Consider the following 18,115-nt stretch of genomic DNA (forward strand, 5'->3'; position numbering starts at 1 on the left):
AGCGAAAACAGCTTTCGGTAGCTTTCAAGGTTAAACATGTTTTACACCCAGCAAGAAATGTTGGCAATCACCACTTGATCGAATACGTTACAAACTTGTTATTTACACTTGGCTAATATTTGTATTTGTAAGTACGTATAATTAATTATATTATTTATTTTTCACAGCTTAAGCAATTTCGAATTTCGCTGGGTGTATAAAACATTTGATAACCAAAAGCTTTTTCTCTCTCGCGCAACGGAGCTAGCCGCTTGGCAGGTGCCTCTCAATTTCTCGCCTAGTCTCTCGCAGTTCGGTTCGTCGTTTGTTTTTTTCCCCGATATTTTCGATCGCCTGATTGACACCATCCAATCTCCCGGCCACCACGATGAACTCCCGCATTCCACTGGGCATCCGGCAGTGCAACAGGCTGCTGGCCACACCCATCTACTATGCCAATGAAGCGTCCACTCTGGCCCGGCTCTTCTCAACATCGCGGCTGCATTACAAGAGACACGAGTAAGTTCAGTTCCCACTCCACCGACCTGTGGCTCACCTGCAATCGTAAGACTTTTTTGTGATTTCTCGGAAGTCACAAACTTTTGCTACTCTTGGACTTGATAGATATGTAGTCAAGCAAGTCCAATCAGTATGATTAAAGCGTATCAAGTGAAGTTATCACGTAAGCTGGTACGAAAACTGCCAGCAAATTTATCCTGCATTAATTAGCATATCTAATTGATGACGATAACGAATAGATAATGTGCCTAAGCACTGGATCGATAAAATATTAAAACTTTTGGCTGGTGTTTCATCATCACGATTCGGAGTAGGCGTGGAGTACAATGGGACCCTAAGGAGTTTGTACAGCACCGTCATGAAGGGAGATCCTTGGGGGCTAGAGACACGCAATCCAATATGTTATATTTACTTTTTGTATCCATTATTTTCAGGTGCAAAGTTTTGGTTGTGGGCGGCGGAAGTGGCGGCTGTGCCATGGCCGCCAAGCTGTCATCGCATCTGGGCAAGGATAAGGTGATCGTCCTGGAGCCGGAAGATGTGCGTAAGAATGGTAACCATCAAAGAGTTACTCCGCAACTAATTATTTTCCTCTGGTTCATGCAGAAACACTATTATCAGCCGATGTTCACGCTGATTGGAGGCGGTATGAAGCGCCTGGAGCATTCCTACAAGACCATGGCGGAGGTACTTCCGAAGAAAGCAAAGTGGCTGAAAGAGAAGGCGATGGAATTTGAACCGGACAACAATACGGTCTGCACCTCCGGGGGCGACACAATCAAATACGATTTCCTGCTCATTGCCACTGGTCTGCAATTGAAGTACGAGAAGGTAAGGTTCACCATCCGAAATAAAAGCTGATCATTGTGAGTTCTTTTATTAAATAGATTCCCGGATTAGCGGAGGCCCTGGAGGTACCGAATGGCAAGGTCTGCTCCATCTACTCCCCAAAGTATGTGGAGGGCGTCTACGATTTGCTGCGCAGAACAAATGAAGGAAACTTGATCTTCACCTTCCCCGCATCCCCAGTCAAATGCCCTGGTGCCCCACAGAAGATTGTCTACATAGTCGATCACTATTTGCGCAAGGTAAGCAGCGATGAATCCCCTGTTCCTAATCAACATTTTTCGTTTAGCTGGGGAAACGCGATAAGGTGAAAATCACGTATAACACAGCTCTGCCAGTGCTCTTTGGCGTTAAACACTATGCCGATGCCCTGTGGCCCATTTGCAAGAAGCGGAACATTACGGTCAACACTCGTCGAAATCTTGTGGAGGTTCGGCATGCCGAGGACATTGCTGTGTTCGAGGACCTCGACCATCCTGGTCAGCTCTTCGAGGAGAAGGTAAGAATATATGAAAGGCCATACCGAAGGGCAGTCAGTGACATTTTCTATCCGGACAGTACTCCCTGCTGCATGCCGTGCCACCAATGAGCGCTCCCGACGAGCTGACCAAATGCCGGAAGCTGGTGAACGAGGCGGGATTCGTGGACGTGAATAACTCGACGCTGCAACATGTAAGATACAGCAACGTATTCGCCATAGGGGACTCATCTGGCTCACCGAACTCAAAGACTGCCGCAGCTGCAGGTATGATTAGATTCAAATCAATGGATTAATCAAGGCTTTAGCAGGCCGTCGTTCGTCGCCCTCGCAACCGAATTAGAATATTGAAATTTATTTCCATTTACAGCTGCTCAGTCGCCAGTTGTCTATCGGAATATGATTGCAGCGATGGAGGGCAGATCTCTGACGGACGTCTACGATGGCTATGCCTCGTGCCCGCTGGTGACTGGCTACAGCACCTGCATTCTGGCGGAGTTCGATTACAATCTGCAGCCCCTAGAGACGTTTCCAGTGGCCCAGAACAAGGAGCGTTATTCGATGTTCATCATGAAGAAGGACTTCATGCCATTGCTTTATTGGAAGCTCATGCTCACGGGCCATTGGAATGGGCCGGGATTGATGAGAAAGCTTTTGGGTGTTTTTAAGCCAAGTAAAAAGTAATTGGAACTTATCAAAATCGAAATAATTGTATGTCAAAGAAAACTGTTCAGTGTATGAGTTATGTGGTGTAAATTCAAATATTATATAGGCGCCAACAATATCAGTCACCATCACCGTCAATCGGTGCTTTGCCGCCCTGGCATAAAACAAAAATAAAGCCCTGGAAAAATACTTATATGGCTTCGATAATCGATAATCGATTTTGTCTTGACTTCCTACGGAGACGTGTGAATTTGAGATTCTGTTTGATCTTACTGGCTAGCCAGAACTCTTAAGACTGAAAAAGTAATATTTTCCAAAAGATTCATGATTTTTCTAGAATGGTGGCTACTTTTGAGGACCCTTTTTTTATTGAATTTTGTAGGAAATAAGGGTTAAACAAAATTGGCCAATGCATAAAAGTTCAGTATGAAAGGAGTGCAATGCGAAGGTATATTTCGGTATATTTTTCAGGGTCGTGCGGTATATTTGATCGATAAGTCCGCGGTCACACTGCATCCATTATGGGCTTTATAAACAATAATTTGCTAAATAATTTGTTTTGAGGCACCCCTGCAGATATAATTAAAGCGCTTGCTGGTCGCATGCTTGCTACGAGAGAGGTTTTTACCCAGTGCATTGTTGTAACCAAGGACGGGGGACCAGAATAAGACAGACATTTTCTCCCAGCCTCACGAGCGCCTGGAAAGACGCCGAAAATTCCGCAATACCGCGACAAACTAACAGAGTCTTCCGCAAAATAAAATGAAATGGGTAAGCTTGAAATGAAAAAACATATTCCAATTGTGTAGTCCTCAATTCGATTGGTGGGATCTGCTTGGGTAGCCTTGAAATACAGTGCAAACTGCAATTGCATTGTCCGCATCTTCCATGCCCCAGTATGTATGTTGTGTGAGTTCTGTCTGTGTGTGTGTGTGACTGCGCCGTGTATGGCGCTCTAACTGTGATTTTGCCAAACGCGGGAAAATCAATAGCATCCCGATGCACTTTTCGTTCAATCAAAGAAGCAGTTGCGAACAACAAATTGACTTTTCCTACCACCACCACCCTTTTACACTCATTCACCATCTGTCTAGAGAGGGCGCATATCAAATCCCATCGCTTCATTGTGCAGCCTTGAAGTCAACGTTTCTCAACGTTCTGTTGCAGGCATTGTTGCACTGAGGTCAATTATTATATATTAACACGTTATATCAAAAGAGAGAGCTTGTTTCTTGAGACTTGAGCTTAGGGCAGGTCGAAGAGGTGGCCGAGGCAACTCCGCAGCACGAGCGACAGGCAACGACCGGCGACGATGTAAGTAGCGTCCGTTGTTAACCAATCCTATCAAAAGTAACCACTCCTCCCAGCAAGTATCCAAAATCCTATTCCTTTGCGTGCCTTATTTGTTATCGTTTGTTTTTATTAATACTTCTGTAGCAGAGAGACGAGACAAAATTGCATCACCCTTTTAACAGCAGAATTGGCAAAAACTTCCAATTACACACCTTTGTTTAGTTCCGCTAAAGCGCTTAACCAATTGGTCGGCTATTAATGTTTAGTTGCTAATCCCCAACACACCACACAAAATACACAAAAACAAAGGACCCTGCCTGGCACATGGTTTGATGCTCATATTTATGAATTAAACTGAACTGTCGAAATGTATTCACATTATTACAAAAGCTATCAATATATAATTATAAAATGGAACCTTTGTGCCGTACGTGCTGAAGGTTATGTGCCAGGGCTCCAGCACCCACACTCAAACCACAAAGTACACATAGAAACAGATAAATAAATTTATTTTGCCACTTCTAACGCTCTGCCTCAATCAATCCACAGACAATGCCCTCGGCCATTAGCGGCGCTCCGCACGGCCAAGTGCACGTACCCAGCAACGAGGAGTGCGGCATCCGCGACGTGTGGAAGCATAACCTGGAGGAGGAGTTCCGCACCATACGCAAGGTAGTGCAGAAATATCATTATGTGGCCATGGACACAGAGTTTCCCGGCGTGGTGGCACGGCCTGTTGGTGAGTTTCGATCCACTGCCGACTATCACTATCAGCTGCTGCGCTGCAATGTGGATCTGCTGAGGATCATTCAGCTGGGTCTCACCTTTATGGACGATGACGGCAAGACGCCTCCAGGATACTCCACATGGCAGTTCAATTTCAAGTTCAATCTAAGGTGAGCTAATAGTTTAATGATATCAATAACATTCTGTTGCTAATTCGGCTTATGCTGTTGCCCTTAGCGAGGATATGTATGCACAGGACTCGATTGACTTGCTGCAAAATTCTGGAATACAATTCAAGAAGCACGAGGAGGACGGCATAGATCCAATTGAATTTGCCGAGCTGCTCATGAGCTCGGGCATTGTGCTGGTAGACAACATCAAATGGCTATGCTTTCACTCTGGCTACGATTTCGGCTACCTGCTCAAGCTGCTTACCGACCAGAATCTGCCCTGCGACGAGTCTGACTTCTTCGAGCTGCTGCACATCTACTTCCCCAACATCTTTGACATCAAATATCTGATGAAGTCGTGCAAGAATCTGAAGGGAGGCCTCCAGGAAGTGGCCGATCAGCTGGAGCTGCGCCGAGTCGGCCCACAACATCAGGCTGGCTCTGATGCCCTGCTCACTGGCATGGCATTCTTCAAAATGCGTGAGGTACAGCACATAAATGCACATAATTTGCACATTGTCCCCGAAGAGACTATTGTTCTGTTTTCCTATCTGCTTGAGAACACAATGCACTTAAAGCCAATCGTCAGTGCGATCGCTGTCTTTAGCAGTCTTTTAAACAACAACAACATACACAATAGTGCCAAAAGTGCCCCTGTCACTGTCAGTGATAATGGTGAAGGAAACTTCATCAACGAAGTTACTTTAACATCGTCACCAGCAGCTGGCAGTGACAGTGGCAATCTTCTTAATTCAAGCTCGTACTGTGTCACGCCACCCGCATCCCCAACCTTGGCTGGTGGTGGGCAGAATGACCTGTCGCTTGCTTTGTTTATTAGAGCCAGCTCGATCGAATAACTACGATTCCTAACCCCTGTGTGTTTCTGTTGCCTTGCCATTCAATCATCAACCAGTCCATCGATCACTACTAACTCGAATCATTATTTCAATCATTTGTTTGGCTTATGGTCTATGGATTCATAGCATTTAAAATCACTCTCATTTCCATAACTAAACTAGACTCTATTTATTATTTTTGTACATAACTACATAGATTTAAAAAACGCATCGGATGCTGCACCTAGAGTGCAAGTGCAAGTGCTTTTTGCCAGTGCCGAAGGGCATCTGAGCCACAATTGATTAATGGATTAATAAGCTTGAAGTGTTTACTTTTTTTTAGTTAGTTAGTTGCTAGTGTGTTGAACAATGAATGAATTAATAATCAATCTAATAGTAAGTGTTTTTTAGTTAGTTTAAACTGTTTAAGGTCATGTGAAACATGTCTGTTAATTTTAAAGATTACGAAAAACGAAAAGTGAAGTTAAGAGAAAACGTTCTATGTTTTTGAATGGAAAATTAAATGAATTGAAATTAGTTTTCTTTTTCAATTTTATTTATAATTTCTGGTGTGTGGGTCCTCAATACATCTCTAACTATAAAGTACAGTTTTGATTAACTTTTGCATTCTATTTTCATAGCGCATTTTGGCTTTGCTTCTCTTATATTCTAATATTTCTTATGGATTTTGGATGAATATTTTAAGATTACTTTATGAAAATAATTATTAATTGTATTTGAAGTTATATTTTAGGGCACTTTACCCTTTTCGTGTATTATTCAATTGTCTTAGTTAAATGCCGTCCCCTTTTCTTATTTCATAAGTTTACTATATGTTTTATTGTTTGCTTTTGTAAGTTGTATTCGTTAATTTCATTCCATCTCATCTCATATCTTGTGATTTTAAGATCTATTCCGGCGTAAATTTTGAAAAAATGTATTCTTTGTATACTAAGTACGGCGTTGGCTTTAGCAGCCCCTAAACAATAACCAAAAGACTGCAGAATTCAAAAAATATAATAAGACAAAAACCTTCAAGACTTTAAAATACTAAAACAAGAACTAATCAGATCGGTAAACGGTATGTAACATATCATATATTCAATTCCAATTCTAAAAACCCTTTAAAAAACTATATTTCTCTGACGGTAGATTGTTGTTTACTTCAGTATATTATTTGTGCACTTTATTATGCTTGCTTGCCCTATCTGCTATTTTGTCTTTGTTTGTAGAAGTGTGTCTAATCGTATTCCCTTGTTAACCTTCTTGCAGATGTTCTTTGAGGATAATATCGACCATGCCAAGTATTCGGGACATCTGTACGGCCTGGGCACCTCGTTCATCGTGAACGGCAACAACTTCCACGAGAGCAATGGCGAGACGAGCAGCGCCTCATGATTTATACTGATGGGCAATGCTGTTGTGCCTGATAAAAAGCCTGTCGAACCAGAAGAAGCCGGAGAAGATGCCGCACCGAAATCACCACCACTCAAAGACACTCGGACAGCCGATCCCACTTTAACAGCACAGCAATAATCACCGCCCCAAACAAAAGTAACAACAGACCATTTAGAAAAACTGTTTTTTCACTTTCCATTTATAATATTCCCGTTCCCCGTTAAATTCAATTCTTCATTCAATAACAACCACTGGCATAGAGTAATTGTAAGTCGAAAAGGGAAAATGAAAAGAATCAATTTCAATTTCTGCATGTATAATTGTGTTACGAATACAAAAATAAGATACCTAAGCTAATATTGTAAGCCAAAAGGCAACATTTTTAAATTAATATAATGCAAAGCGTTTTTTATTGTGGGTTCTTGTATGAGCTCATATCTAATGTGTACATTTTCAAACCTCTACAATCCTCTTTAGAATTTTGAAAATGGTGCTCCGATAGGCTCCTCTTATCGCAATTAAATATCGATATTTTTTCATCCGTTGGTAATTTTTACTAGATTAGATAGAACTATTAACACGAATATTAGAAAACTTAAAGTGCAGTTGAGTTGAAAGTGAAAAGTTAAAATCACCGTGTGCATATTTGGCAGCAGAATATAATTCAGATGTTAATTTAAGTGTCGAGCTTTATTGAGCTAAGATCTTTTTTTCATTTAGTATATTTAAAAAATGCGATGGAATATTTTTGAGGGTTAGGCGGTATTTCTTTTTTATATGTCTGCGGTCATACTGATACCGAGGCAGTGGTCAGGTGACTTTTTGTTTTAAAATTAATTTGGTAAACATTCCAACAAAACAAAGTCGTGGAAACTAGCCACTCTTGTGGATAATTGATTGTTAAATTGGATAAAATTATAGTTTTAGCCCGGAAATTCCTAACTAGCTAGTAATATAAAATAGAACATCAAAATCGAGGAAAATGGTTTAAGATGTACGGTATATTTACAGTATATTCTGAAAATACAAGGGTATATTTCGGTGTATTTCCGAGGGTGTGTCGGTATATTTTATCAATAATTCCGCGGTCACACTGGCGGCGGTGTCGAAAAAAAACCTAAAATTAAAAACAAAATCTTAATTCTTAAGTGCAACGTGAGTTTTTTTTACGTGCAGCATTACCATAGCCACTGCGTTCATTCGTTCGCGTGCATTTGGGTTCGGATAAATGAGAGAAAACACGCTGAGATGTAGATGTCCACTGAGCGGCCGCAACAGCAGCAATAACAAAAGCAAGAGTGAAATTTCTGCAAAGAGAAAAGCGCGACTAGCTAGTCGAACGCAAGCGCCATACCATGGAGAACTTGAAAATAAGTGATAAGTTGTTCGAGGATGTGATATATTTCGTGCTTGGAAACCTGGATGAAGAGGTAAATAATTCACGTTGCTGTACTGCATTCGCATCGAGTGCATTCGAGCGCGTATGTGTTTTTCTGTGTGTGTTTAGTAGTAGTAGTGTCTGTTGGCACCCGGTTCTGGCAAATATTCACAGGGTGCCTCGTGTACAACCCAGGAAATGCGCGCCATAAATTTTGCATATGTGTGTGTGTGTTTGTGAATCGAATAGAACTGATTTTATTTTGATTTTGCATTTGCAGATTGAAAGATTCCTGAAAAGTGGCGGGGCGCAGTCGAAACTTTTTCTCTCGGACAAGATCACGCATCTGATATGTGCCACCAACTACTCGGAGGAGGAGTTGTCGATGAACCTGGAGCTATACAATGTGATTCCCGTCACCGAGCAATGGATACTGCACAGTGCAAAGCTGGGCCGCATGGCCTCCACGCGTGCCTTCGACCCGAGTCCACATCAGCTGCGTCTCATGCGAGGCATCCGAGCGGCCATCACAAATGTGGTGGCCGGCGATCGAAAGCGCCTCTACGCTATGCTCACATACCACGGCGCCGTTGTCACCCACAGCTTCGGGGCCACCAACACGCATCTGGTATGCGGGGCAGCCAACGGCGGTATCTACAACAAAGCGCTGGCGCTACCCAAGAATGCCATAATCATTGTGACACCAGACTGGGTGACGGACTGCCTAAAGTGCAAGAGCTGCCTGGCAACGGATCCGTATCATCCCAGGCTGCTGAAGCCCATTGAAAAGCAGCGGGCCCAGAAGCAACAGCAGCAACAGCACCAACAATTGCAGCACCAACAGTTGCAACAGCAGCAATTACAGCAGCAACAGCAACAGCAACAAATCCATCATCAGCAGCAGCAGTTGCAGCAGCAACAGCAGTCGTCCCCATCATCCTCCCTAACGGACATCTTGGGCTTCGGCGAGGACAGTGCAGCGGCGAAGAGCATAGCCAGCATAAAGTCTCAGCTACAGGCCTCGGCGGAACAAATCCAACATCAGCATCAGCAGTTACCTGTGTCGCCCGCCCAGCAACAAGTGGTCTTCGTGCGTCCCCAGCCACAGGTTCAGAGCCAGCAACAGCAACAACAAATGCAACATCAGCTACAGCAGCAGCAGCAAGGGGTTCCTCAGGTGCCTCCTCCACCGCATCCGCAACAGCCACAGCAATTGATAATACAACAGCAAAAGATAATCCCCGCCAATCTTCAGCAGCAGCAACAGAATAGCCAGCAGATCAAGAATATTCTGCAGCAGCAAAGGCAAATTAAGAACTCTCAGCAGCAGCAACAACAACAACATCAGATCCAAATGATCCAGCAACAACAGCAGCATATTCATCAAGAGCAGCAACAGGCGCCCAGACTTCCGACAACACCCACCACGGGCCGGCAGACACCACGCACCCCGACAACAACGCCGCCCGTGCAATCACCCCAGCAACACCAACAACAGATAGTCCAACAGCAGCAGCAAGTGATTCAACAACAGCAACAAGTGGTTCAGCAGCAGCAAATTGTTCAACAACAATCGGTGCCTGTTTCCCCCCAAATCCTACACCAACACTTGATGCGACAACAGCAGATATTGGGCCAGCAACAAATGCACTTTCAACAAATCATTCAGAGCGGGCAAGCACTCAGTGCCCAACAGCAGCAGCAACAGAGGCAGATTCAACAGCAACAGCAACAAATAATGCAGCAACTGCAACAATTGCAGATGCAAATTCAACAGCAGCAGCAGCAACAACAGCAGCAGCAGCAGCAAAATCTGCAACAACAGCAACAGTCCCCTCGGATGGTACAAAATCGGTCGCCGGTAATGCCACCAAATACGCCCTCGCCGTCGTTGCAACAGCAGCAACATCATGCCACCAGCAACATGCTGCCACCTCAGTCTCCGCGCCAGCTTCAATCGCCAGCCCCACAAATGACTCCACCGCCACCTCCTTCGCCTCAGAGTGCCCAGCAGCAACAGCTCTTGCGCCAGCAGCAGCAACAACAACAATTGCAACAGAGCCGTCAACAACATATGATGGGCTCTCCGCAGCAGCCTCAACCGCCATCGATGATGTCCCCGCAGCAGCAGCAGCAACAACAACAAATGCAGCCCTTCCAGCAGCCTGTTCACCAGCAACAGCGCATGCAGCTGCAGCAGCAACAACAATTGGCCCAACAACAACAACAACAGCAGCAGCAGCAGCAGAGTCCGCAGCACATCTCCGCCCCTCAGAGTCCGCAGATATCGCAGACACCGCCAATGCAAAGCAAACAACATCAGCATCCAGCAGTGGGAGGACAGCCGCAACACCAACAACAGCAATCGTTCTCCCAGCAGCCCATCGATCCCACAGATCCCGTTCAGGTGGCTCAAGTGCTTAGTCGCTCTGCGCTAAGTAGTAATCAGGATTCTCTGATCATGCGACAGCAGCAGTTGAAGCAACAACAGCAGCAGCAGCAAATGGCACCTCAGTCACAGCCGTCGCAGCCACAGCCACAACAACAACCCCAACATACGCCATCACCGAGACAATCGCCTTTGCAGCATCAACAGCCACAGCCAACAACACCCACGATACAGCAACAGCAAACGTCGCCGGTATGTGGACTTATATTAGATTTGTTGTTCGACATTTATCGACCCCATCCTTATTGTCATACCGCCATCTTATTTATATCAAGGATTAATTGTAATAAACGATTCTGCTTTCAGCCAATGCAACAGCATCCCCAACAACAACAGCAGCAGTCAATGCCACCGCAACAACCTGCACCTGGACAACAACAGCAACAGGTCATTACGCAACGACATGTCATCAATACATCCACTGCACAAGGTCAGCAAATCATACAGAGCCACATGATGAATCTTCAGCAGAAACAGCAGCAAATGTTGCATGTACAACAACAACAGCAAATAACACAGCAGCAGCTACAGCCGCAGCAACAACCTCAGCCGCAACAGCAGCTTCCAACGCAGCCTCAGCCGCAACAGCAACAAGTTCAGTTCACACAACAACAGCAGATTGCCCTCGGTGCAGGTGGACAAGTACGAATCATTCAGCAAACGATTCAGCGACCCCAGCAGCAGCAGCTGCAAATTCCCCAACAACAACAGCAAAAACAAATCCTTGGACAATTTCCTCAACAACAGCAGGTGTGTGCTTTATTTACTTTACCCATTATAACTTCCCAATCAAACTTCCTGTGCTTTCCGGCAGTCTATATATTGACGACAGTGGTCTGGTTTTGTTCTGGTCCAAAAAACGACTCCTATTGTCAAATTCTTGGCTGGTTTTCCGCTTTCCTCGATTCTCACAAAAACTGCTGGCCAAAATAAAATTATTCAACACTTAAAACAGAAGCCGATCAGATACACATGCGAAAAATATAAAAGAGAATGCCGAAGAACGCCATTACTCCGGCCCGGCTGGAGCTCCGAGAAAGCAAAACCAAAATATCCACATGTAGTGTGCATGACAAAACGAAGCACCGTTACTCCAGTTTCGCTGAAGAGGTATCGACTCGTCAGTCTTTGTTTTTTTGCCTCCACTTTAATTTCTTCGTCTGCGCTTTCGTACTTTTTGTTTTCTACTTCGCCTGTGTCTTCGTTGCTTTAATTCGGCATCGACTGAAGCACATGGTAAGGCCAGCAGAAGCAAATTCTATTTGGTCAGGATGTAAAATAATATAAAAATTAAAACATAATGAATTTAATTTCTTTAACCTACTTTTTCACATTTGCAGCCTCTTCAACAACAGCAAATGTCACAACAACAGCCGCCTCAGCAGGTCTTGGGACCGCAGCAGCCTCAGGCACAGCCGCAACCTCAACAGCAGCAACAACCTCAGGGAAAAACATTTATTATCAGCCAGCAGCACTTCAATCAGCTAAGCGTGCAGCAGCAGAAACAGATTTTGGAGCAAAATCAACAGAATCAAAATGTGTTCCTTGTCAATCAACCAAGTATATCGCAGCAGCAGCAGCAACAACAACAACAACAGCAGCAGCAGCAACTAGTGCAGCAACAGCAAATGCTGCAACAACAACAGCGAATGCAAATGCAACCCCAGCCCCAACAAATCGTTGTCAATCAGCAGATTTTAAGCGATCCGCAGCGCTTACAGTACCTTCAACAACAGCAATTGATGCAGCAAAAGCAACAACAGCAGCAGCAACAACAACAACAAACGCAGCTAGTGGGATCAACGCAACAACAGCAAATACATGTTCAACAACAACAGCAGACGACGCAGCAGCAACAACAAATCCTGCAGCAAAAGATCCCAATCGATCCCCAGCAACAGCAGCAGCAAATCATGCAGCAGGTACTAATAAAGCAGCAACAACTGCCCCAAAGAACACCGCCACCGCAACAGCAGCAACAGCAATTGCTCCTGCAACAACAATCGCCACAACATCATGGACAAATGCAGCAATCAGCGCACTGGTCTCCACAGAGCCCTGCGTCGGGCCAAATAGCACCAAATACACCCGGAACGCCCACCAGCAGTGTCGGGATGCAATCGCCGCTACCCGGCGGACCAACAACACCCCAGCAACAGCAACAACCCCCGCAGCAGTTTGCGCCACGTGGACTGCGACCGCAAACCTCTTGGCCAGGACAACAACCACATCAGCAACCTCAAGCTCCGCAGCAGCAGCAGCAACTTGTGTTGCCCCCACCCCAACAACAACAACAACAGGCACCTCAACAGCAGCAACAACTTGTATTGCAACAGCCACAACAACAGAAAATAGTGCTGGATGAAAAAGCGCATGCCCACTTCATGTCTCTGGACGCACACAAGCGAGCCGAGTACATTGCAAACCTGAATCAGCAGAACAAGCCCAGGGTCATGCTGCGCCAGCAAGTGGCTTATCAGCCGCGACCCGGAACACCGGGTGTAGTGTCAACGCGACCTGCTGGACCCGTTCCGCCCGGCCACATAATTGTCCAGAGCCAAATGCCTCCGGGACTCACGCAGCAACAGCAAATGCTCTGGCTGCAACAACAGGGAACACGTCAGGTGGTGGTGCGAGCCGGGGGCACTCCCGGTCTAAGTCCCATTCCCATTCAGCAGCAGCAGCAGGCAGGCGTTGGGCCTCCGCAGCAGCAACAGTCGCCCCAACAGTCCTTCAATCCCAACGATCCTAACCAACAAATGTTGTTGCAGAGGCAACAGCTGCGGGTCCAGCAGATACCCATCCAACAGCAGCAGGCTCCCCAGCAGATGGGCAAGCAGACGGTTCAACTCATCACCGGACCCAATGGGCAGCTGATCGATCAGCAAACGATTGTCCAGCAGCAGCAACAGCAGCTTACCACGCCAGGCACACCCAATCCAACGGGAGGCGTTGGGAGTAGTGTTATCTCCGGTCCCCCCGGAAGCGGCAACATTATGACGCAAACTCTGGTTATGACAACAGGTAGGTAGCACTTAAGTTAAAGCTGATACCCCGAGATTAATACCCTTCGCCTCTACTCTCCAGCTCCGGATGGCCAGCTGCAGCAAACGCCACAGCAAATGAACCTCAAGACAAAGACCGCTTTGGCAAACATGCTGAGCAACCGCCTGGGCAACAATGGAGTGCAACCGCAGCCGCAGCAACTAATGGCTGACGGTCAGACACAGCAGCAACAGCAAGCGCCCCAACAGCAGCAGATTTTCCAGCAGGTGGTGGTGACTGGGGCAACACAGCAGCAGCAGCAGCAATTGTTGCTACAGCAACAGCAACAACAGCAGCAGCAGCAACAACAACAGATGGTTGCACAGCAGCAACTGGCGCCCCAACAACATGTTGAGACTCCGTCTGCTGCTGGTGCTCTCCGGATGATGGGCCAGCAGCACAATGCAGCAGCAGTGGGAGTGGCAGGGCCACCTAGAACCCAACAGGAGTTGCTTATGCTTCAGCAGCAACAGCAGCAGCAGCAGCAACAACAAATGCTTCAGCAGCAGCAAATGCGAAGAGTTGTCGGTGTTCCCCAACAACAGCAGCAGCCGGTTTCGCAGCAGCATCTCGTCCAGCAGCAGATTGTTGTGGCCTCCTCACCATCGCCACAACAGCTGCAACAACAGATACCCGTGGGAGTGGGGGTCGTACCTGTTCAGCGTCCACCGCATGGCTATATCCAAACACGGCCCGGACAGCCACCGATACCGCAGTTCTACGGCCACAATCCAAACCTCAAGCTGCCCGCCGATCTCTTCCTGGTGGGCTGCACCTTCTATATTGTAGAATACGACGAAACGGACAGTGACGAGCTGCCTATATGGCTGGACACTATTCGGCAGTTCGGTGGGGACATCGAACGCGTCTACTGTCCCAGGGTGACGCATGTCATCTGTCGTACCCAGAGACACGGCGTGGTGATGCAGGCTTTGCGAGATGCCAAGCGTTGTGTGACCGCCTACTGGCTGAGCGACATTTGCCTGAAGCGGCAGCTGGTGCCTCCCTGGCAGCCTCTCCACTTGCCCTTCCCCAGTCAGTTTGGCTATCGCAAGCCGCTGGAGCGGTATATCATCACCTCAGAGGGATTCGAGGGCGAAGAGATGGTAAGACTGCAGCAGATGGCAGAGGAATGCGGGGCCATCTACACCTCGTACCTCTCCAAGGTGAACACTGTGGTCGTGTGCAAGCAGCTTGAGGGCAACAAGTTCAATGCGGCCAAAGAGTGGAACATTCCCATGGTCAATGCCCTGTGGCTTAGCGATGTCTGCATCGGCAACTTGAGCGGCCTTTCGCAGTACGAAAATCCAAAGTATCAGCAGTATAATCTCGTGGCTCCGTTCCGCATCGAATGCAACCTGGTTGCCCATCTGCTAAGTAAATTGAAACAATATTTTCTTTCTTTATTCATGTACTAAATTTAGATTTTAATTTTCCCAATAGCTGCCTGGAAGGCACCTATTAATCTGACTCAGGAGGCTCACGAGCGCGTCAAGCGTCATCTATCCGATCCCTATGGCAACGAGCAGAAACTGAAGCGCCAGAAGATGAACTCTTTCCAGCAGGAGCAGCTGCCAGAACAAATTGTTTGCCTCGAGTACCCCACAACCACAAAGCCCCCAAAGGTCATATTCTCTCAGGTTGCTGATGCTGAAGCACTCAAAAAGGCTGTGGTGTAAGTACTGAAAATAATTAACTATAAAGGATATATGGTAAACCATTCTTATTTGCAGAATATTAGGTGGAATTGTTGTGGACAGTCCCACAGATGCCACTCATCTGGTGATGACACGAGAGAGTCGAACCTGCAAATTGATTCAGGCCTGCTGCCACGTGGACTATGTGCTCAAGTCAAGCTGGATAGTGGAGAGTGCTAAGGCAGGCCGGTTCGTTCCAACTGATCCGTATCGAATACAGCATATCCCAGTCGACGAGAACCTACAATTTAATCTTGATACGGTGCTGTGTGCTCCCACGCGTTCCACGCTGTTCGCGGGCAGATGTTTCCATGTGACGCCAGACGTGTTTCCGGCTCGCGAAGAAATTATTCGCATGATTGAGTCCTCTGGTGGCAAGGTGGAGCCAAAGCGACGTAGCGGCGCTGCTGTGGTCGAATCCCATGTTCAGGCGCCCGACTCATACATCATTGTCACCTGCCCCACGGACATGCATCTGTGTGCGGATCTGACGAGGCACGGAAACCCCAAATGCCATATTGTTTCCACCGAGTTCGTGATGAGCTCGATTCTCAAACAGCAGCTGGAAATCGAACCCAATCTGATACCTTACTTGTACAACAACAACAATAACAATAGCTGCAACAACAACAAGTCCTAGCATCGACAAGTGTTCTGGTTGTTGTAGTAGTGCTGAAACAATGAAGTATCCGTTTTCAGGGTGTAGTGAGTGATCAGTACCATGTAATGTTAAAAAGAATTTACAAGTTGCAAGTTGTTACATAAGTTTATAAGTGAGGGGAGTGAGCCGCCCCATCAGAAATAATATATATGCTGACTGATGCAACTTTCCGAAACTGCCCCAGGCCCTGCCCAATTTCTTATGATATATGTATAGCATAGCAATAGGAATCTAGTCGACTGAATTTGTCAACTCAGAGGGCCATGCAAGATGGGCTTTATTAGCTACATATCGGTTACATTTCGCACCCTTTCTCACACGGAAACAGTTTTGTAAGTACACAAATCTTATACATAAGTTCATGTTTTCTTTGGCAAATGCCAATTCTTTTTTTTTACCACCATTTGAATTATGAGAACATAAAAGGCATACGGCAGTGTAATCGTACTATGTATTTTCTCTTCTTGAACTTCAGACCACATAAATTGTAAATAATTTTCTTTAATTAGCAATGATTGGAATGATCTTTATCTATTTTAATATTTTTTGATTATTTTGATACACATAAATATACATATGTAACTCAGTTCTTGATGAGAGGGCATAACCAACCGATATGTATATGAATTGTGAAAATAAAATTGTAAGAAATGATCTACCTTAATTAGCGTAAGGAAGAAGAGTTCTATAAAATAAATAGGATATATTTTTGAAGGTTCTGGAACCAGCTAGCTGTAGAAAGTCACACAAATATACACACATATATATTTCCCTAGAGTATACGAAAATGTTTCACAGAAATTTATATATTTGCTGGCTATTAGTATTTTAAGTACTTTTCACCTAGTTAAAGCCAATATTTTCTAAACTAGTAATATACAAATTAAAATATTCTTAGATAGGCACTGTACGAAATCCTTGAAATAAAAAAAAATTACTGAAAGCATCCGAAATTTGTTCGAATTATTAAACATTAAAGAATCTTTCGTTATCATAATACTGCTGAGTAATGCCGATTCCAAAAGAGCGGCCGATCTGCGCCTGGCATGTTTTTTGTGCTCGACCGATTGGACAAGACGAGTAACCCCTCAAAAAGAAAGATTTTGGATGTTTTTATTTTATTTTCATTTTATTTGTGTTTTTCTGGTTTTGTGTTTGTTTATTGTTAAAGAATCTTACGAATTCTTTTGTAATGTATTTTACAGTCGAAGCCTGTTTGCCGACTTCTGTTGCGTGATTGTGTGTGTGTTGTGTTGTGTTTAGTAAACAATTAACGTATTAATTTACAAGCAGTTAAACCAAGTTCACTTATGGCTAAAACCCCTAGGCTTATCGCTTATGTTTACAATTCAAATTCGCACTTACAAAGAATGTAAAGGTAAAGTAAAAATGATTACGAATATGTTTTTGTTTTCATTCAAAAAGGTCATAAATAATTTTGTTTGTTTCTTATGCTAGAACTATCAAAAATTTCATTACGAAAACTAATTACGAACTCTTCCCCTATCAATATGTAGATGGCCACATCTACAACCATCCTTTTTATATGGTTTCTTTCTATGGTACAGCGCTTAAAAAATCAACAACATACGTTTTATAAAATCGGCTTAGCACATTTCGGTTATGTATCCTAAACCTATCATCTATATATTTACAGAAGTTAAAACGACATTAGACTGTAGTTGTCCATCCTCTTAAATGGTAAGTGTACGATCACTCCTCTTATTCGTATGTACAGTTTTTAAGGTATGTGTATGTAAGTTTTTTTCACTTTGTCCGTAAAACAGATTGGTAAGAAAGAACCTCGCGCTCTTAAAATAATTTTTGAATTTTGCCTTTAAACGGTTACAAAATCTATACATATCTTCTTATGAACAAAAAAATGTATTCACAGGGTCAAAATAAGTAAGTTAATGAATTGTACATTGTACAGCCAAAATTTTTGCCATTGCCATTTAAAAGTTTTCGTAGTGT

At 44.8% G+C, this 18,115-nt stretch overlaps 3 protein-coding genes across 6 annotated transcripts; all 3 read left to right on the forward strand.

Annotated features, from left to right (window-relative positions):
- Window positions 1-263: 263 nt before the first annotated feature.
- LOC117579781 (sulfide:quinone oxidoreductase, mitochondrial) lies at window positions 264-2,548 on the forward strand. Its single transcript, XM_034265840.1, has 7 exons — window positions 264-498; window positions 933-1,038; window positions 1,105-1,329; window positions 1,386-1,586; window positions 1,634-1,843; window positions 1,903-2,089; window positions 2,193-2,548. Exons 1-7 carry the CDS (start codon window positions 368-370, stop codon window positions 2,504-2,506), a joined length of 1,374 nt encoding a protein of 457 aa, XP_034121731.1. The 5' UTR covers window positions 264-367; the 3' UTR covers window positions 2,507-2,548.
- A 462-nt stretch (window positions 2,549-3,010) lies between these two features.
- LOC117579669 (CCR4-NOT transcription complex subunit 7) lies at window positions 3,011-7,150 on the forward strand. Of its 4 annotated transcripts, XR_004573509.1 has the most exons (5): window positions 4,153-4,262; window positions 4,331-4,677; window positions 4,745-5,162; window positions 6,422-6,594; window positions 6,786-6,914. XR_004573509.1 is itself a non-coding variant. In XM_034265652.1 (4 exons), the coding sequence occupies exons 1-4, from the start codon at window positions 3,251-3,253 to the stop codon at window positions 6,909-6,911; spliced, it is 900 nt and encodes a 299-aa protein (XP_034121543.1). In that variant the 5' UTR covers window positions 3,011-3,250; the 3' UTR covers window positions 6,912-7,150. The 4 variants fall into 4 exon arrangements, 3 of the variants coding, with proteins under 3 accessions (XP_034121543.1, XP_034121544.1, XP_034121541.1); XM_034265652.1 differs by lacking the exons at window positions 4,153-4,262; window positions 6,422-6,594 and adding an exon at window positions 3,011-3,259 and having other exon boundaries at window positions 6,786-7,150; XM_034265653.1 differs by lacking the exons at window positions 4,153-4,262; window positions 6,422-6,594 and adding an exon at window positions 3,656-3,802 and having other exon boundaries at window positions 6,786-7,150.
- Window positions 7,151-8,001: 851 nt separating this feature from the next.
- On the forward strand, window positions 8,002-17,088 carry LOC117579204 (PAX-interacting protein 1). The gene is made up of 7 exons (XM_034264972.1): window positions 8,002-8,341; window positions 8,570-10,930; window positions 11,045-11,488; window positions 12,079-13,762; window positions 13,826-15,160; window positions 15,227-15,458; window positions 15,517-17,088. Exons 1-7 carry the CDS (start codon window positions 8,267-8,269, stop codon window positions 16,118-16,120), a joined length of 6,735 nt encoding a protein of 2,244 aa, XP_034120863.1. The 5' UTR covers window positions 8,002-8,266; the 3' UTR covers window positions 16,121-17,088.
- Window positions 17,089-18,115: the final 1,027 nt, after the last annotated feature.

The sequence above is a fragment of the Drosophila guanche genome, unplaced genomic scaffold, assembly GCF_900245975.1.
Source record: "Drosophila guanche unplaced genomic scaffold, DGUA_6, whole genome shotgun sequence".
NCBI lineage: Eukaryota > Metazoa > Arthropoda > Insecta > Diptera > Drosophilidae > Drosophila > Drosophila guanche.